This window comes from Microcaecilia unicolor, chromosome 6 (assembly GCF_901765095.1).
Source record: "Microcaecilia unicolor chromosome 6, aMicUni1.1, whole genome shotgun sequence".
Lineage (NCBI taxonomy): Eukaryota > Metazoa > Chordata > Amphibia > Gymnophiona > Siphonopidae > Microcaecilia > Microcaecilia unicolor.
The window spans coordinates 308,946,758-308,966,634 of NC_044036.1; the positions used below are offsets into that span (position 1 = coordinate 308,946,758).

A 19,877-nucleotide genomic window follows, 5' to 3' on the forward strand; every position below is an offset into this window, starting at 1 on the left:
CCGGCCCCGGCTTTGTCTCTCGGCGGTCCTGGTAGATCATATAGTTATTCATTCTGCTGTCAAGTATTTTAGAGCATTACTAAGAAATTGCAGACTCTAGTAATTCTATTTTTCCTAGAGCAAACAGAATATCCAGTGGATCTTGGGCTGGAGAAACATAAGCAAAAGTTCTAAGAACTTTCTGGAGCGTTGCCCCATCCATTTGTAGGACTTCTCATGTCTGCATTGGCTTATGGGCTACTTCAGTTTGTTTTTCCAAGGAAGGGTATAGAGTAAAGGGTCATGTACTGTCCTTTGGTACAAGCAAAGTGGTTTACATTTATTCTGTGTAGGTACTTTCTTTGTCCCTAGTGTACCTGGGGCAGTAGAGGGTTAAGTGACTTGCCCAGAGTCACAAGGAGCTGCAGTGGGAATTGAACCCAATTCCCCAAGTTCTTAGCTACTCCTCTAGTCCTAATGTGAAATTTTGTTTTTGTGGTATTTTCATGGTTGTGAAGGTAAGTGTTTTTGCAGTTACAGCTAGATTGTTTCCTCTCTTCTTGGAACCCCTTTAGTTAGAGTTTTTGAAGTTTCATTAATGTTTGGTATCAGTGCATTGATTGGCATTGGTCAAAACTTTTACCATTGAGACATGATTTTGCCTTAGCTATTTTCCACAGTTATCCCAGAAACAGAAGATTGGTACCTTCAAGCAGTGCAGGTGTGTGACAGGACAATAGGAGCATTGAAATTTGATGCAGCTGTAATTCCTCCTTCCAAGCATTACTACAAAGAGGGGTCACTCATCCTTCTGTACATCTGAAGGCATGTAGCTGTCTTCAAGGCGATGGAGAGGCATAATTGAACAGGGCGCCCAAGTTTTCCTGAGGACGTCCTTGCAGGACGTCCCCATGAAGGGGCGGGGAAACCAGTGTTATCGAAACAAGATGGGCGTCCATCTTTCATTTCGATAATACGGTCGGGGACGCCCAAATCTCAACATTTAGGTTGATCTTAGAGATGGTCGTCCCCGATTATCGGCGATAATGGAAACCGAGGACGCCCGTCTCAGAAACAACCAAATCCAAGCCATTTGGTCGTGGGAGGAGCCAGCATTCGTAGTGCACTGGTCCTCCCTCACATGCTAGGACACCAACCGGACACCCTAGGGGGCACTGCAGTGGACTTCAGAAAAAGCTCCCAGGTGCATAGCTCCCTTACCTTGTGTGCTGTGCGCCCCAAAACCCACTCCCCACAACTGTACACCACTACCATAGCCCTTAGGGATGAAGGGGGGCACCTAGATGTGGGTACAGTGGGTTTGTGGTGGGTTTTGGAGGGCTCATATTTAGCACCACAAGTGTAACAGGAAGGGAAGGATGGGCCTGGGTCTGCCTGCCTGAAGTGCACTGTAGTACCCCCTAAAACTGCTCCTGGGACCTGCGTACTGCTGTCATGGAGCTGGGTATGATGTTTGAGTCTGGCATAGAGGCTGGAAAAATATTTTAATTTTTTTTTTTTTAGGGTGGGAGGCGGTTAGTGACTACTGGGGGAGTAAGGGTCATTTGGTGGTCATCTGGTCAGTTCGGGCACCTTTTTGAGGCTTGGTAGTAAGAAAAAATGGACCAAGTAAAGTCGCCCAAGTGCTCGTCAGGGACGCCCTTCTTTTTTCCATTATCGGTCGAGAACGCCCACGTGTTAGGCATGCGCCAGTCCCGCCTTTGCTACGCTTCCGACATGCCCCCATGAACTTTGGTTGTCCCAGCAACGGAAAGCAGTTGAGGACGCCCAAAATCGGCTTTTGATTATACCGATTTGGGCAACCCTGGGAGAAGGATGCCCATCTCCCGATTTGTGTCGAAAGATGGGCGCCCTTCTCTTTCGAAAATATTTTATTTTTTGTTACATTTGTACCCCGCGCTTTCCCACTCATGGCAGGCTCAATGCGGCGGGCAATGGAGGGTTAAGTGACTTGCCCAGAGTCACAAGGAGCTGCCTGTGTCGGGAATCGAACTCAGTTCCTCAGTTCCCCAGGACCAAAGTCCACCACCCTAACCACTAGGCCACTCCTCCCTGATAGTGTCACTCAGGAGATGTTGCCTCTCCTTCCATACTAAATGTGGTGTTGACATTGGCATTCCTCAGTGAGGAGTTGGATAAGAGTCCAGGAGATGCTAAATCACCATCTAATAAGTATTGCTGTGTTGGCACTGAGTGCTTTGACACCAATGCTGAGAGAAGTTTAGCTGATCTGGAATCTGTAATACCTGTAGACATGATATCGGTGCCTTGGCATTGGTACTGGCTGCTGCAAAACTCATCTTCGGTTCATCAGGGAAAAAGCTTCACTGGGGCACTGTTCTGCATTGGAATCTGGGCTCCAGCAGACAAGAGTGATCCTACAGAGGCCCTGTGTGCTGGTATGGTTTAAAACTTGAAATTAAACTAGTAGCTCTGAAGCCTAATCTGAATGGAAAGAGTTTCGCTGGTCTCTCTTCAGACCTCTCTCTTTCACGTGAAGGAGATCTTGCCAGATATTTGGACCTGGAAAGACCACTATTGGAAACAGTATACTAGGCTTGATGGACCTTGGGCTTGTCCTAGTATGGCAATGCTTATGTTCTTAAAAAGAATTTTCTACCAAAATCAATCATGGATTTTGTCAGGGACATGGCTGAGGCCATTCCATATTAGTTGGAGAAGAAGGTAGAGCACAGGACAACCTTCAATTTATTATCTCCCTATTGCTTCCCCCACCCCACCATGAAACCATGGTAATACCTAATTTTGACATCCTTCGGGGTGCACAGATGAGTGTAAGAAATATGACTGTGTACAGAGTGCGGAGGATTCTGGATTTGAGAATCCACCCTAATATTTGATGGTTGAATCCCCTCTCAAGAAGGCCAAATAGACCAGGACCAACTCTTTGGTGCACCTGGGAGTAATGCTTGTACCTTGGATGATGTTGAGTGGAAAGTTTACCAGAATGTTATGCTTTACTTTCAGCATAGTTTTTCCATGGCAAATACATAGAGAATGTTCTGAGCAAGATGGATGCAATAGAGGCAAGAGAAATGAGTGTGGGGAAACAGTGGCCAATCTGAGACAGCCTCAAGAACTTCTACCATGGGTACTATGACTCCAGAATTTTACGGTTACAGGCTTGCTGACTGAGAGATGTGAGGGAAAACACAAACAGATGTGCGCGCGTGCGCATACACACACACACCCCCATATTATATGTTCCACACTTGTCAGAAGTTGTAGGGTATTGTATAAGAAGGGGGAGTGGTATTTGGAGAGTGTGCTGAAAAATTATTGTAATTTAATATTGCTGTATAAAGTTATGTCTAATTGAAAGATATTTTCTGTATGTTCTTAAATTAATTCTTGTCTGCAATGCGGTATTCACATTTCTGCATTCTCACTGTTTTACATAGATCAAAAGGCATATAACTAGTGAATTAACACTTTTTATTATGTTGCCATCTACTTTTTTTTTTTTTTTTGCTATGCTGCTTGTGTTTTCATTATGATGCAATATGTTTTTTTGTTTTTGCAGTGATATACGACAGAGAGTTCAGCAGGAAATAGCCAAGACCTTTGGCATTAGTTCCTCATCCATGTATCTGACCAAACCAACCTTCTTCTCAAGGATGAACAGTACAGAGGCAAAGACGACCCATGATGAGTACTGGCACCCTCATGTTGACAAGGTAACTGAGCACATCCCTTTCCTTACGCTTGTTCTTTTTTTATTTATTTAAAATTCTTATATCCCACCTACTAACTTCCACAGAATCAATTCAAGTGGTGCACAACATTATTCAAATACCAATAAAAACTTAATCATAAATACATTAAGACACAAAATACCCCAAATCCCCCTACCATAACAGATTGGATTCTGATGAAACTCCTACATTTTTCTTTCATGAATACAAAACCATTTAAAAAGGGCAAAGCAGCTCAACTGGCCATTTATTCTTGGAAGGATAAGACCCCTTCTTTTGCAGTGAGCACACGCTTAAACACAATCACTGGTAGAAAGCAGTACTTTGAGACAAGTCTGCATATGTATAGAAATGCTGTGAGTATTATTTGACTTTATTCCTTGCCGGAGTTTAATACTCGTTGAGTGAAGTTCGTAATTCTTTCTTAATGTTTTAGTAGAAAAACATTTTCTAGCATAGAATGTATGCTGTACTACACAGAAGAAACAACTTGTATATCTGTAAGTTAAAAGTGGGGTGTAGATACAGTGTTTGTTTCATTTCTCTAAAAATACATTTTAATGGCGTATGAAAGCAAGCACCCCTTAGTACATTGCCGTACTAGAAGGTAATTTTATAACACGGCACCTAGGTTAATAGAGCAAGAAGGTGCCTATTTTGACTGGAGCCCAACTGAATCTGTGATTGAAATTGGCAGCTTGGTTTTGGTAGAAATTGAAACCGGCCAGGCCCTCCTCCTGTGACTTCTGCCCCTCCCCCAGATCTACCTTGGGCGCCCCTGTGGTTTAATGGCCTCACTGGGGCAAGAGTGATTCAGTCACTCTCACATTGGCCATTTCTGCCGCCAGAATGGCTGCTATGAGCTTCAACGGCTGCTGAAGTTCTTGGTTGCCATCTTGGGATTGGAACCGGTATAGGCATTTTGGGCCAGTTTTGGTGCTGAAACCAAAATTCAGTCATCTGTAATTTTGTCAGTGTTTTATAAAAGAGATGTCTAAGTGACTTTTACCAATGCAAATCTAGTAGCAGTTGTGTCTTCATTGAAGGTACGGACCTTTTGCATGCTCAAAAACAGGTTTAAATGTCTGTGGCTAGAGTAAGTACATGCGTAGATAGGTATTTTAATTATAAACTGCACTACTTTTATGACTGTGGGCATGCTGTCCCCAGACTGCACCCGACAACAGCTACAGTAAAAGTACATGTGTGTATGCCATTGCATGTCTACATCTGACCCGATTTTTATGAAAGCCATTTTATGCACTTATATTGCCACCAATGTGCCACAATGACTTAATAAAAATACTGTGAAAGTGTGGGCAGTAGAGTAAGAGTTTACCAGGAAATTCACTATAATATATATACTGTACCATTGTACATATACTCTGCTTAGACTTCCCACTTGAATAATTCTTTTCTTCTCCTTTTATGGTTGCACTGAAAGGAACTGTAATAAATGACACAAGGTAGCGTGACCTTGTTGTTCACCTTGCTATATCTGTGTTATAATTGAATGTTGTGGAACAGTGGTAAGATATATTGAATGCCGCATTTCTCATCTGTTCCCTGGAGTCAAAGCAGAAGATGTTGGTGAGACCTTCCGTTTAATGAATTTATTGTCCTTAGCTCAGTTCCCTGCAAACCCATGGCATGGAACGCTGAGGAGCATTAAATATATATATATATATATATATATATATATACACACACACACACACACACACCATATAACCAGAAATATGCATTGAGGTAACAAACCACTGATGAAAAAATATAAGCCTACAAGTCCACTTTATGGAGAACCAGAGATCTGAAACAGAAAAAGGAAAATCCAAACTGAAATCACAGCAGGCAAGCTAAGATATTTAATATACCTAAATTAACATGCAGAAAAAACTATGGCTAAAGAAACGACAAAAAAAAATAGAAACATCCAGTGAGTGGGGTCTAGAAAAATATCGGAATCTTTCTTTGAAGTGACAAGACATTTACAGGGAAATTTGAGGAAAAAGGAGGCTCCCACAGCCAAGGCACAAGGCCGAAGCTACAGGAAAACCTTATGACGCAACTTCGTTGGCCTTGGCCATCTTTCTGCCCAAAGAATAACATCTATCTTAGCAAAAATAAGTCTTCAAATAAGCATCTTGTGATCATCCTTTTGCAGAGATATCATCGTTAAGGCCGCTCTTTTATAAATATGTTCTTGTGAGCATTCTAGAAATCTAGCTATATCCAAACTGTCTGATGAAGAGCAATAATATCACAAGCTCCTTCCTTATCCATTAGTCTTTTACTCCTGTAGAGTGCAGAATTTACGCAGAATTCTGCATATCTGCGCAGAATCTGCACTCCAAATTGTGTATGCTTCCCCCGGTCCTCAGTGGGCCCGCCCCAGCTTGCGGAAAAGGCAGGCAGGCTGACTCCCCTACCACCCTCCCAGGCCTACCTGGTGGTCTAGTGGCCTTTTTGGGGACAAGAAAGAGCCCTACTCTTTTCTGCCTGCTGCTGCTCTCTGGCTTGTGCTGCTGCTTTTTCAAAATGTCCACCGAGACTTCAAGCGGTAATCTTTTGAAACTGCCGCAGGAAGTCTTCGGCGGCCATTTGGAAAAAGCAGCGGCACCACGAGCCAGAGAACAGTGGCTGCGGTCCTGGCAGGAAAGCGTGGGGTTCTTTCCTGCCCTGAAGAGGTACTCCCATGCAGCCCCCACCTCACTTGTGAGTGCAGGGGTGGGCTGAAAATAAATTATTGATGACCTGTGGGTGCAGGCAGGGAGGGAGCTGTTAAAAAAAAAAAAAAAAAAAAAAAAGGATGCTATATGTGGGTGGGTGGGGGGTTGTTATGAGTGTGTAGAGCGAAGGGGCTGTAAAAAAAAATGTGAATGCTATGTGTGTGTCTGAGGGAAGGAGAGGGGGCTGTGTAAAGGTTGATGCTATGTGTGGGTGCAGGGTGGGGACTAGAAACAAATATGGATATTATGGGTGCTGGGAGGAGGCTGGGAAAAATATAGATGATATCTGTGTGTGTGAGGACTGTAATATTGGTTAAATTATGGCAAACTTGCTGAATTTGTAAATTTTGTGCACACAATTTTTGTAGAACTTGCAAATTTTGTGCACAGAATTTTGATTTTTTTTGGTGTAGAATTCTGGCAGCAGTAGTCTTTCTAGAACCTAAAGGTAACTTAGTAACCTTTGGATCTTCGTAAGTTAACTGAAGTACATCCTTCATATACATCTCAAAAAAATCTGTAACTGTGCAAAGAAATGAGTCACTGGGAAATTCAAAATCCACAGATTTTGAGCTCTTAATGAATTTTCAAGAGATTCTAATTAAAGATCGGTGGAAAGACTATCTTTAATCATTACTGTGGCTGTAGCACTAAAGGCACCAATTTGAGTCTCAACTTTTCCATGACAGATCAATGTTGTTTGTTTTTTAATTTTAGTTTCTTGGTCAGTAAATTTAGCTGCTGTTTCCTCTGTAAAGTTACTAAGGCTGGAAAGATTGTCTTGGAAGGATTTCTCAACTCTATGAATATAAGAAAATACATCTTTCAGAGAAACCTGCAGAACACTAAGATCGGCAGAAGCTACACAAAATATTAAAAGAGAAACTGGAGCTGGTATCTTTGCAGTCTCTTTGATTCCAATACTTGGAGACTGCTGACTCAAGGAAAAAGTTCCTTCAGGTTTATGACCTTTCAGATCTTGAGTAGTGTCTTTCAGGGCCGCCAAGAGACTGGGCTGGGGCAAGGCCGCCCCCGGGGCCCTGCCCCTGCCGCCGCCGCTACCCCCCAAGGTCATCATCGTCGTCGCTGCCCCCTCCGTCCACCACTGGGCCGGGCCCCCCTGAATTCAAATCATAGCGCCTCACCTCGACCTCGTTCCGTGTGAAAGAAGTGCAGCAGCGGCAGTCTGCAGATCGCCTTCCTTTCGGGCCTTCCCTCCCTGTGTCCCGCCCTCGCGCAAGTTACGTCAGACGAGGGCGGGACACAGGGAGGGAAGGCCCGAAAGGAGGCGATCTGTAGACTGCTGCTGCTGCGCTTCTTTCACACGGAGTGAGGTTGAGGTGAGGCGCTATAATTTGAATTCAGGGGGGCCTGGCCCGGTGGTGGACAGAGGGGGGCGGGTGGGGGGGACTGCGGCGCCGGGCCCCCCTTGGAGGCCTGGGCCTGGGGAATTTTGTCCCCCCCTGCCCCCCCTCTCGGCGACCCTGGTGTCTTTCCTAGGTAAACTACACATCTCAGGAGAAAGAACAGGAGCATCTCACAGTCAGAAGTAACATAACATAGTAACATAGTAAATGACGGCAGATAAAGAAGTGGTTGAGAAGTCAAGGCCTGCCATAGATGGAAATCCATAGGTCCCTGAGTAATGGCAAGCTGTGAAGTCTTTCTCTTAACTCTTTTGTGCATCTCCATAAGAGATCAAGAAAACCCGCTTCTCGCTCCTCAGTTGCTCTGAAGGGGCTCCAAAGGGATGGAACATGCCCTTTTGGGCATACGCAGCATGCCACGACAGGAACACCGATTTGTAGTTCTGGGGGCTTCTCATGAGCCAGATGATCCAGGGCGTCTTCTAGGCAGCCTACTGCAGGAAAAGCAGCAAGTCTGCTGGGTCTCCTTAGCATTTTCTTTAGGGTCAGGTGCAGTGGCGTAGCCAGAATGTAATTTTTGGGTGGGCCAGTGGGTAGGTTGGGTGGGCATGCATTTCTTCTTCCCTTCTCTACCCCCCCCCATGAACTTTAAAAGTTAAATACTATAAATTTGAACCCCTCCCCACCCCGACATCCCATCTGAGCCTCCCTGCATGACCCAGTCCCCACCTGCCTACCAGCTCCACGATCGACGAGCAGACGACCCTCGTCTTCCATCCGGCATCGAGTCTTAAAAAAAAAAAAAAAAAGGCCGGAGAAACGCCTCGCGTCTGCTGTGCGTTTCTTCGGGCTTTTTTTTTTTTTTTTTTAAGACTCGATGCCGGATGGAAGACGAGGGTCGTCTGCTCGTCGATCGTGGAGCTGGTAGGCAGGTGGGGACTGCAGCGCCAGCAGAGCACCCCCCTCCCCACCTGCTTACACCCGGGGCTGGGCGGGCCTGGAGGGAAACTGGCTGGGCCTGGGCCCGTCCAGGCCCACCCGTGGCTACGCCCCTGGTCAGGTGTGGTGGGTACATTGGTGTCTGTTTTCTACATAGACTGATCCTGATAGGTCATCATACAGGTTATAGATAAACAGTGGCATAGTTTCAGGGTGGCCTTGGGGGCTCGAGCTCCCCCCCCCCCCCCCACTTTGGGCTCATGTCCCCTTCAAATGCGGTAGATGTGTGGCTGGCGAGGATGCTTAAGCCCCACCAGCTGAAGAGATTTGCCACTGGAGCTCCCACCTCTGCTGCCTGAGCAGCAGGAAGTTGACAGAAGTGCTCCATGTCTGCACTTCCGTGCATGCTGTATTCATGCATTAAACTGAGCACGTGCAGAAGTGTCGGCATCATAGGCTAGAGTACCCTCCAGCTTCCTGCTGCTCAGGCAGCACAGGGGGGGACTCCAGCAGCGAATCTCTTCAGCTGGTGGGGCTTGAGCATCCCCACCAGCAAAAGTACGATAATGTAGTGGCAGTGGTGACAGCAGCAGCTGGGAGGGAGAGAAAATGCTCCCCCCCAACCCCCCCCCCCCCACCTCTGGGCCCTCTCCAGTATTATGTTCTGACTAAGCCCATGTAGATAAAATCTCATATCTGGTTCTGTTATCCTGACTGGCCTTTCTGTCAGAAACAGATACAGGCATGATGCACATTTGTACATTTTTTTTCCCCCTCTGTTGAATATATTGTATGAACAGGTCAGTTCTGCCAAGGTCCTCAGCTGTGAAACTAGGCAAAGGCTGGAAGATATTTAGTCTTTGTTGTTTCTTTGAATTGTGATATGAACGATATTTGAATGGTGCTCTGAGATTTGCTCCTCTCAACCTAAATATTCCATATACATCCACAACAAACAACGTATGTTAAACTTTTAATAAACTAAACGCCATCATCGAGTTTTTGCTAAAGCTGCTGTGGTACCAAACTCAGTTATCCACTGCGCTAGTATTCTGCATTTCAGTTAAGCTGAAGTTGTTTTATGTTTATTTTTCTGGGATACTTATGTCATTTTCTTTGAGTAGCCAATAAAGAGGCATGCGGGAAATTCAAAATGAATAAATAGCCTTATTAATGGATTAATGGATGATATTAGCACGCATTAGTACATTTACAGCTCTTTTTACTAAGCTACACAGGAAGTACTGCTGGGCTACCACAGCAGTCCAGTGCTACTTCCCATCCCTAGCACTCCGTCATTTCCGGCGCACTGCTCGGTTACCACCGGGTTAACATGGGAGCCCTTACTGCCACCTCAATGGGTGGCGGTAAGGGCTCCCCCCCCCCCCAAAAAAAAATGGCCGTGTGGCAAATGCTTTACTTTGTCGCACAGTCATTTCCTGTAGGAAGGTGAGACCTCCCTTTTACCAGCTGTTGTAAAAGGGGGCATCGGCGCACGTGTAAAACATGTGCCTATGCCAGCACCAGCCCCCTTTTGCCGCAGCTTGGTAAAAGGAGCCCTTATTCCTTTCAGTCTGTAGATGTCTCTGGTGAGACCTTATGTAGAGCCCTGTTACTAAGCCGTGCAATAGAGTTTTTCCGCATGCGCTAACCGTGTAGACAGGGTCCTTTGAGTACTGGGTACAATTCTGAAGACTGCACCTTCACAGAGATATAAACAGGATGGAGTTTGATCCAGAGGGTAGATACTATAAAATGGTCAGTGGTCGTCATCATAAAGCATATGGGGATGGATTTAAAGAAATCAATAAGAAAATAAGAAAACATCTAAATATCTCCATGGCATAAATGCACAGGAGGTGCGGACAGGAGATACCAGGGTGGGGATTGTGTAAGAATATATGTTAAACAGCAATGTGTTCGTTTGTAAAATGTTTGTTCCCACTGGATATGCTGCAATCTACATATGTTTTTCCTGAGTCTTTTAAAGGCATTTTTCAAAGGGCTCTGGGTTCAGCGAGCCTTTTGTAAAATACTCTCATCAAAGGGCTCTGGTGGATCCTCCTCCACGGCTATCCCACTATCAGTTGGTGTACCTCGGGGTTCTGTCTTGGGACCTCTTTTTTTCTCCATCTATACTTGGTGCTCTGATCGCCTCCCGTGGTTTTCAGTATCATCTTTGTGCTGATGACTCTACCTCTTCACATCAGAAATTTCAGCAGGGATCCAATTCTCAGCCTTCCTGTCTGATATTACTGCCTGGATGTCTCATTGCCATCTGAAACAAAACATGGCCAAAGGTTGAGCTTCTTATCTTAACCCACCTCTTCTCTTCCCCTGTTCTCTGTCTCTGTGGATAACACTCTCATCCTTCCTGTCTTATCAGGGGTCATCTTTGAATCCTCTCTCTCTTTCTCTGCACTTATGCAACAGACTGCTAAAACCTGTTGTTTCTTTCTGTATAATCGCCAAAATTCACCCCTTCCATTCTGAGCACCCTACCAAAACCCCTTTCCAGACTCTTATCACCTCACTCTTAGACTGTACTGCAACTTGCTTCTCATAGGTCTCCCACTAAGCTATCTCTCTCCCCCTCAGTCTGTACAAAATTCTGCTGCTTGACAAGTGGTGTCGCTACGTTCTTACTAGCCCTCTCCTCAAGTCACCTCATTGGCTTCCTATCCCTCTCTGCATACAATTCAAACGTCTCTTATTGACTTACAAGTGCATTCACTCTGCAGCTCCTCATAAGAATGTAAGAACATAAGTCCACATAAACCGAGTGGGAACATAACAGTCCGACTCAGTTTGTGTAGACTGTATTATTATTGTACCGGTGGGTGTCCAAAGGTGCTGTTATCTTAGAACATAAGAGTAGCCATACTGGGTCAGACCAATGGTCCATCTAGCCCAGTATCCTGTGATATCACACGTACCTGGCAGAAACCCAAATTGTGGCAACACTGCATACTACAAATCTCAGGACAAACCTCAACAGCAGACTATGGACTTTTCCTCCAGGAATTTGTCCAAACCTTTTTTAAACCCAGATACGCCAACCAATTCCTAATCCGCACCAGAACCTTGCCTCCTATCCCATGACTTTAATTTTCTCAGGAGTCTCTCATGAGGAACTTTATGAAAAGCTTTCTGAAAATCTAGATACACTACATCAACCTGCTCACCGTTATCTACATGTTTATTCATGCCTTCAAAGAAATGAAGCAAACTGGTGAGGCAAGACTTCCCTCAGCTGAACCCATGCTGACTCTGTTCCATTAAACCATGTTTGTCTATGTGTTCTGTAATTTTATTCTTTATAATAATTTCCACTATTTTGCCCGGCACTGACGCCAGGCTTACCAGTCTATAATTTCCCGGATCAACCCTAGAACCCTTCTTAAAAATCGGCATCACATTGGCCACTCTCCAATCTTCAGGTACTACGGATGATTTTAACGACAGGTTACATATTACTAACAGCAAATCATCAATTTCATGCTTGAGTTCTTTGAGTACCCTTGGATGTATGCCAGGTCCTCAATACCTCTCCACTCGTCTCTCCCTACACTCTTCCCTGGGAACTCCCATTCATTGAGTAAATCTCTCTTATCTGAACCCTTCTCTTCAACTTCCAACTCCAGACTGTGTTCCTTTTATCTTGCTGCACTGTATGCCTGGAATACCTGAATCAGTATGTCAAGCTCTGTTTCTGGCTGTTTTCAAATCTAGACCAAAAGCCCACCTTTTTTTTTTAACTCCTAACTCCTATTCACTTGTTCAGTAGCCATGTCTGTTTTATCATTCCCACCATAAGTAATTCCATAATCCCTTATTTGTCCTGTTTGTCTGTCTTGATTTGATTGTAAGCTCTGTCGAGCAGAGACCATCTCTTGTTTAGTGTACAGTGCTGCGTACCCCCTATGTTCCCGCCCGTAACCTCCGTTCACAGGACAAATCCCTCCTCTCTGTACCCTTCTCCAACACCGCCAACTCCAGGCTCCGCTCATTCTGCCTTGCCTCACCCTATGCTTGGAACAACCTTTCTGAGCCCTTACGCCAAGCCCCCTCCCTGCCCATCTTCAAGTCTTTGCTTAAAACCCACCTCTTCAATGCTGCATTCGGCACCTAACTCTTACCATTCACTAAATCCAGACTGCCCCAATTTGACCACCTCTATCGGACTGTCCGTTCACTTGTCTCTTAGATTGTAAGCTCCTTGAGCAGGGACCGTCCCTCTATGTTAAATTGTACAGCGCTGCGTAACCCTAGTAGCGCTTTAGAAATGTTAAGTAGTAGTAGTAGTGCTACAGAAATGAATTGTAGTAAATTGTGAATATTCAGTCTTGGATGTCCCTTTTTGTATCTAGACAATCTATGCAAAATCGGGCTTATGGTCTTAAAGATTCATGCAGATCTTCCTTCAAAGGAGGAGTGAGATGTTAGATTCAGGATTACAGCTGTGAGTAATGACGCTGAATCCTGTGGAGCGGTTCATTCAGAGTGGTATTATCTGTTACAAAATAGATTTGTTTGATCAATTTCTATGGCAGCATAAGCTCAGTTGGTTCTCGGTAGTAAGAGTCTTCCAAGCAGGGTTATGATTAAGAATGCCAACCTCTTACTTGACAAAATTGTCAATAGCCACTTAAGGTTATTTTCTTTCCATGTCTGTGCTTTTCTTTTCGAATTTACCATTTTAAAGCTTTCGTCACCCAAAACCTGTTAGTGTGATTCTACACAATTCTTTTAGTGACACAGAGAAGGAAATCTGTTCCATTTAAGAAAATTGAGAGTAAATTACATAGTTGTATATGTGTAATAGAATCATGCCAGCTTAGCACGGTTTTTCTGTATTGTGATGATTTTTTTTTTCAATAGAGTTAAACTGTGGGGTGAAACACAGTGAGGCTTCCTGTATCCCTGTCATATTACGCACAATGGGCCTCACTCACAATCTCTTCAGTCCTGTGCCTATGGCAAAATTATTTTGAATATTGTGCCCTATAAAGGCAGTCCTACAATTGCACGCCTTGTGGGCGTAAATGCAGCAAAAGGTGCCACTTAACGTGAGCTAGCCCGCTAAGTGCAATTCTGTAAGGGTGTGTGTAAGTGGCATAGTGTGTAACTGTAAGGGGGAGCATACTCATGGGTGGAGCAAGGGCAGGACATGGGCTTGTCTCTGTGTACACAACTTATAGAGCACTGTCAGCGGTGTACCGCTTGCTGCACTTAGCCACATCCAGTTACGTCTGCCATAGACGTAAATGTTGCAGGTTTTTGTTAGTGTATTATAATGGAATCTGGACACCTGGTTGCTGCAATAGAGTTGGCGCTCTGTCCGCTGTATCAGGGCATCTGCATCTAATCAATCCTTTAGAGAATTACCTCCTTTGTACATAGTACCATAATAATGATGATGGATAAAAAAAACCAAAATTTGGCTAGTGGTGATTTGTCCAGTTGAAACTGAAATGCAGAAAGAATTGTTCCAGACTCGAGATGGCGGGTACCATACTGCTGCACTTTGCACAAGCTTTCTGGTTCTGAAGGTGAATTTTGTTCTTGCTGGTTTGTCTCGTGGCTATCTTGCCTAATGGTGAAGAGGAAAGTCAGGATTTGGATTTTGCCTTCCAACAACCCAATAGCGCCAGGGCCAGTGGATATATTTGTGCTTCAAGCAGTGCTGGATGGATCTTTTCAGTCTGCAGGAGCATGAACCTCCCTTGGACCTGGCTTAGAGACTACTTCTCAGCCTTGGGACTATGTTTGCTTAGAAAAATACCTCTCTGGATAGCTTCAGGAATTCTTTTCTAAATTTCAGCTCCTAGAGCAGAGATTTTCAACTTTTTTTCATCTCACGGCACTAAAATTGTCAAGGCACACCCCCTCACAAAGAGTCCCGCATTTTGCTTTCCCCCTCCCCTCACAAAAAATAGTACAGTATTTACCTTCTCTTCCCCCCACCCCAACCTCCTCAAAAATAGTCCAGCATCTTTCCCTCCTGTCCCCTTCTCCAGCCAGCAACCAGGCATCTCCTCTTGTCTTTCTTGAACTCCCCCCTCCACGTGTACCTTTTAAAAGTTTTCTTGTCTCTAGCGGTCCTTGGCAGGGAGCAGCAATTCATACAGCCTGCTTGTACCAATGCCGGAGCCTTCTCTCTGATGTAATTTCCTGCTTCCACATAGGCGGGAAGCATCAGATAGAAGGCTCCAGGGTTGATGCAAGCAGGCTGTATGAATCGCTGCTCCCTGCCACCAACTGCTAGAAACAAGAAAACTTACACCATTCTGGCACAAATTAAACTGGTTCAACTCCTGTGGTACACAAGTGTGCCACGGCATATGTTGAAAAACGCTGTCCTAGAGGGTGACATTCAGTGACATAGTCTGACTAATTAATTGTGATACTGAGCATCAGGAGCAGGTCACTAAAGTTACCGCCGACTGAGCTGTGCTGGAGGGAGCTCAGGCCATTTGCAGATGTCTGACTGATGTGGCTTGGGGATCCCTGCCATCTGCATCAAGGATGTGCTGCTGCTGGGTAGGCCTGAGCCCAAAGTGGGTGGACTCCAGGCCACCCATGGCTATGCCACTGGAACATACTCAATTTGGGCAGCAACGGAACAAGCCCTCAGTCCACCTTCTTGTCTCCTCCTCTCAGGGTAGGCAATTTTCTCTTGGATAATTTACCAGATAAATAGCTTTTGAAAAATAGCTCTGTAACAGGTCAAAAATAGTAGAGGGGGCTTCTGCAGACTGATCATAATAGGACAGGCATAGTCTGAAAAAGGGGCCGGGCATTGTATTTGATTACTGAATATATTCTCCCATCCTCCATTGAATGTAATTTATATTTGTTAAATGTTACAGATGTAAAGAAATGTGTGTGCTCTCTTGTAACTGAGTCTGATTACTCAAAAGGAGAATTTGTATGAAAATGACTGTCAAGCTTATTTTCGAAAGTGATCGCCGGTGATCTTCCGACATAAATCGGGAGATGGCCGGCGATCTCTCAAAAGCGACGAAATCCGTATAATTGAAAGCGGCTTTTTTGACACCATCGCTGCTTTCCCGTTGCTGCGCCGGCGAAAGTTCAAGGGGTCGTGTCGGTGGCGTAGCAAAGGCGGGGCATGGGCATGGCTACCAGATGGCCGGCTTTCGCGGATAATGGAAAAAAAAAAGCGGCGTTAATCAGTATTTCGCCGGGTTTACTCAGTCCTTTTATTTTCACGACCAAGCCTCAAAAAGATACCCCAACTGACCAGATGACCCCCTCCCACACTAAAAAAATAAAAATAAAAACCTTTTTTTACCAGCCTCAAATGTCATACCCAGCTCCCTGACAGCAGTATGCAAGTCCCTGGAGCAGTTTTTAATGGGTGCAGTGCACTTCAGGCAGGCAGACCCAGGCCCATCTCCCTCCTACCTGTTACACTTCTGGTGGTAAGTGAGCCCTCCAACTCCCCCCAAAACCCACTGTACCCACATGTAGGTGCCCCCCTTCACCCATAAGGGCTATGGTAATGATGTAGAGTTGTGGGAAGTGGGTTTTGGGGGGGGGGGGGGCTCAGCACCCAAGGTAAGGGAGCTATGCACCTGAGAGGTATTTGTATTTTTTAAAAAAATTTTTAGAAGTGCCCCCTAGGGTGCCCGGTTGCTGTCCTGGCATGTCAGGGGGACCAGTGCACTACAAATGCTGGCTCCTCCCATGACCAAATGCCTTGGATTTTGCCAGGTTTGAGATGGCCGGCATTTTTTTCCATTATCGCTGAAAAACAAAACCGGCCATCTCAAACCCGGTGAACTCTGGCATTTGGCCGGGCTAAACCATATTATCGAAAAAAAAAGATGGCTGTCCATCTTTTTCGATAATACGGTTCCGGCCAGCTGTTGCACCGCAGCCAAAATAGATCGCCGGCGACGTTCGATTATGCCCCTCTGTGTTGCCTAGAAAAGGGACTTTTCTTACATAAGAACATAACATAAGAGTAGCCATACTGGGCCAGACCAATTGTCCATCTAGCCCAGTATCCTGTTTTCCAAACAGTGGCCAAGCCATATCACAAGTACCTGGCAGAAACCCAAATCTTGGCAATACTCCCTACTACAAATCCCAGGGCAAGCAGTTGCTTCCCATGTCTGTTTCGACAGCAGACTATGGACTTTTCCTCCAGGAATTTGTCCAAACGTTATGCTAATCACTGTTACCACATCCTCTGGCAAAGACTTCCAGAGCTTAATTATTCATTGAGTGAAAAAATATTTCCTCCTATTTCTTTTAAAAGTATTTCCATGTAACTTCCTCGAGTGTCCCCTAGTCTTTGTACTTTTGAATGAGTAAAAAATTGATTTACTTCTCGTTCTACACCACTCAGAATTTTGTAGACCTCAATCATATCTCCCATCTCTTCTCCAAGCTGAAAAGCCCTAACCTCTTTAGCCTTTCCTCATATGAGAGTTCCATCCCATTTATCATTTTGGTTGCTCTTCTTTGAACCTTTTCTAATTGCACTATATCTTTTTTGAGATACTGCGACCAGAACTGAACACAACACTCAAGGTGCAGACGCACCATGGAGCGATACAAAGGCATTATAGTATTTTCAGTCTTATTCACGATCCATTTCCTAATAATTCCTAGCATCCTGTTTGCTTTTCTGGCTGCCGCCATGCACTGAACAGAAGATTTCAGCGTATTATCTACTACAATAGCTAGATCTTTTTCTTGAGTGCTGACCCCCAAGGTGAATCCTAGCATCAGGTAACTATGATTTGGATTATTCTTTCAACATGCATCACCTTGCATTTGTCCACATTAAATTTCATCTGTCATTTTGATGCCCAGTTTTCCAATTTCCAAAGGTTTTTCTGCAATATTTCACAGTCTGCACGTGTTTTTAACAACCTTGAATAGTTTTGTATCATCTGCCAAATTAATCACCTCATTCGTCGTTCTGATTTCCAAATCATTTATAAATATGTTAAATAGTACAGATCCCTGCATCACTCCACTGTTCATCCTCCTCCATTGAGAGAAATGACCATTTAACTCTACCCTCTGTTTTCTGTCCAATAACCAATTCCTAATCCATACCAGAACCTTGTCTTGTACCCCATGACTCATTAATTTTCTCAGGAGTCTCTCATGAAGATCTTTATCAAAAGCTTTCTGAAAATCTAGATACACTACATCAACTGGCTCACCTTTATCCACATGTTTATTCACTCCTTCAAAGAAATGAAGCAAACTGGTGAAGCAAGACTTCCTTCGCCTGAACCCATGCTGACTCTATCCCTTTATACCATGTTTGTGTATGTGTTCTGTAATTTTATTCTTTATAATAATTTCCAGTATTTTGCCCGGCACTGACTTCAGGCTTACCGGTCTATAATTTCCCGGATCACACCTAGAACCCTTTTAAAAATTTTGCATCATATTGACCACCCTCCAATCTTCAGGTACTATGGACAATTTTAACGACAGGTTACCCATTACTAATAGCAGATCAGCAATTTCATGCTTGAGTTCTTTGAGTACCCTTGGATATATACCATCCGGTCCAGGTGATTTACTACTCTTTAATTTGTCAATTTGGCTCAGTACATTTTCCAAGCTCACCAAGATTTCTTTCAGTTCCTCCGCATCATCACCCTTGAAAACCATTTCCGGTGGAGGCAGATCTCTTATATCATCTTCCGTAAAGACAGAAGCAAAGAGTTTGTTCAGTTTCTCCTCTATGGTCTTGTCCTCCCTGCGCACCCCTTTTGCTCCTTCGTGATCTAACGGTCCCACAGATTCCCTCACAGTCTTTCTGCTTCTGGTTTACCTGAAAAATTTGTTACTGTGAGTTTTAGCCTCTGCGGCAAATTTCTGTTCATATTCTCTTTTAGCCTTCTTTATTAATGCTTTGCATCTGACTTGCCAGTGCTTATGTTGCTTCTTATTTTCTTCATTTGGGTCCTTTTTACATTCTTTGAAGGACAATCTTTAAATAGTTTTACTGATGTTATAAATGTTGTCGATTCTTGGGGACAGGCAGATAGACAGAGGTGGCATCTTATAAGACAGGCGTTGGGAAATACGGTCCTTGAGGACCACAACCCAGTTGGTTTTTCAGGATTTCCACAATGTGCATGAGATTGATTTTCATGTTCTGCTTCCATTGTATGCAAATATGATTCATGCATACTCATTGTGGAAATCTTGAAAACTTGACTGGATTATGGCCCTCAAAGGTTCTGGTTGCCCACCCCTGTTTTAGACTAACCAATGTATTGAGGCATAAGCTTTTGAGGACTACAGTACACTTTGCCAAATGCATGATAAGACAGACAAGTTGAACAGACCTAATAAAAGGCTCATACGGCAGATTTGGGCAAAAAATGATGCAGTTGTCCATAGTTCTGACCTTCTGATACTGGATATTAATGCATTTTGCCCATTTTTGTCAGTTTGGAGTGAACATCCATCATGACTGAAGGGGGAAGGTGATAACAAATGACTCGCACTTCATGGAAATGGAAAGTTTTCTGCACCTTGGATGGGGTTTTTTTTTTTCTGTTCAATAATTTATGAAGAAGGCTTTCTTTCTTTTCTAAAAATGACACAAATTATGACAAACGGTTCATACTGTTTAAAAAACATCACCAGAAGTTTCTTACAACAAGGTCATTTTAGAAGCAAGTGTAAAAATGGCATTTAGATGTTTAAATGGTTACATGCGTCATCAATGTGGACCTAATTTTTTATGTGATCTAATTTTATGTTTCAACAATTTTTATTATTAAAGAAATCAACATAATACTGCAATATTGCCAATGTTTAACATAAACAGATATTTTCTACCTCATTTATCCTGCATTAATACAATTAAATCACCTATTATCTTCCATAATACTACTAAATTTCGTTCTTCAATCCTTATATCAACTAGTTCCCCTTCCCCGTACCCAACCCCCCATAAGCCCCATCCCCCCTGCCCTCCCATTCTTCGTGCTCTCCCCTGTAACCCATATTAAACTCTAAGCGTTTCTGGTATCATACAGAATCCGTTCATAAAGTATTAATAATAAGACTCCGCCCTCTCTGTGTCATTTTTTCCAAGTAACATCCCCAGATTTTAA

At 44.1% G+C, this 19,877-nt stretch overlaps 1 protein-coding gene across 2 annotated transcripts in view; it reads left to right on the forward strand.

Moving 5' to 3' along the window:
- The window catches only part of OGFOD3 (2-oxoglutarate and iron dependent oxygenase domain containing 3), a 148,106-nt gene that overhangs the window by 80,443 nt on the left and 47,786 nt on the right, over nt 1-19,877 (forward strand). For both annotated transcript variants that reach the window (XM_030208129.1, XM_030208128.1), the window contains exon 7: nt 3,545-3,698. In XM_030208129.1, the coding sequence (XP_030063989.1) occupies nt 3,545-3,698 (154 nt within the window). The remainder of the gene's footprint in view (nt 1-3,544; nt 3,699-19,877) is intronic.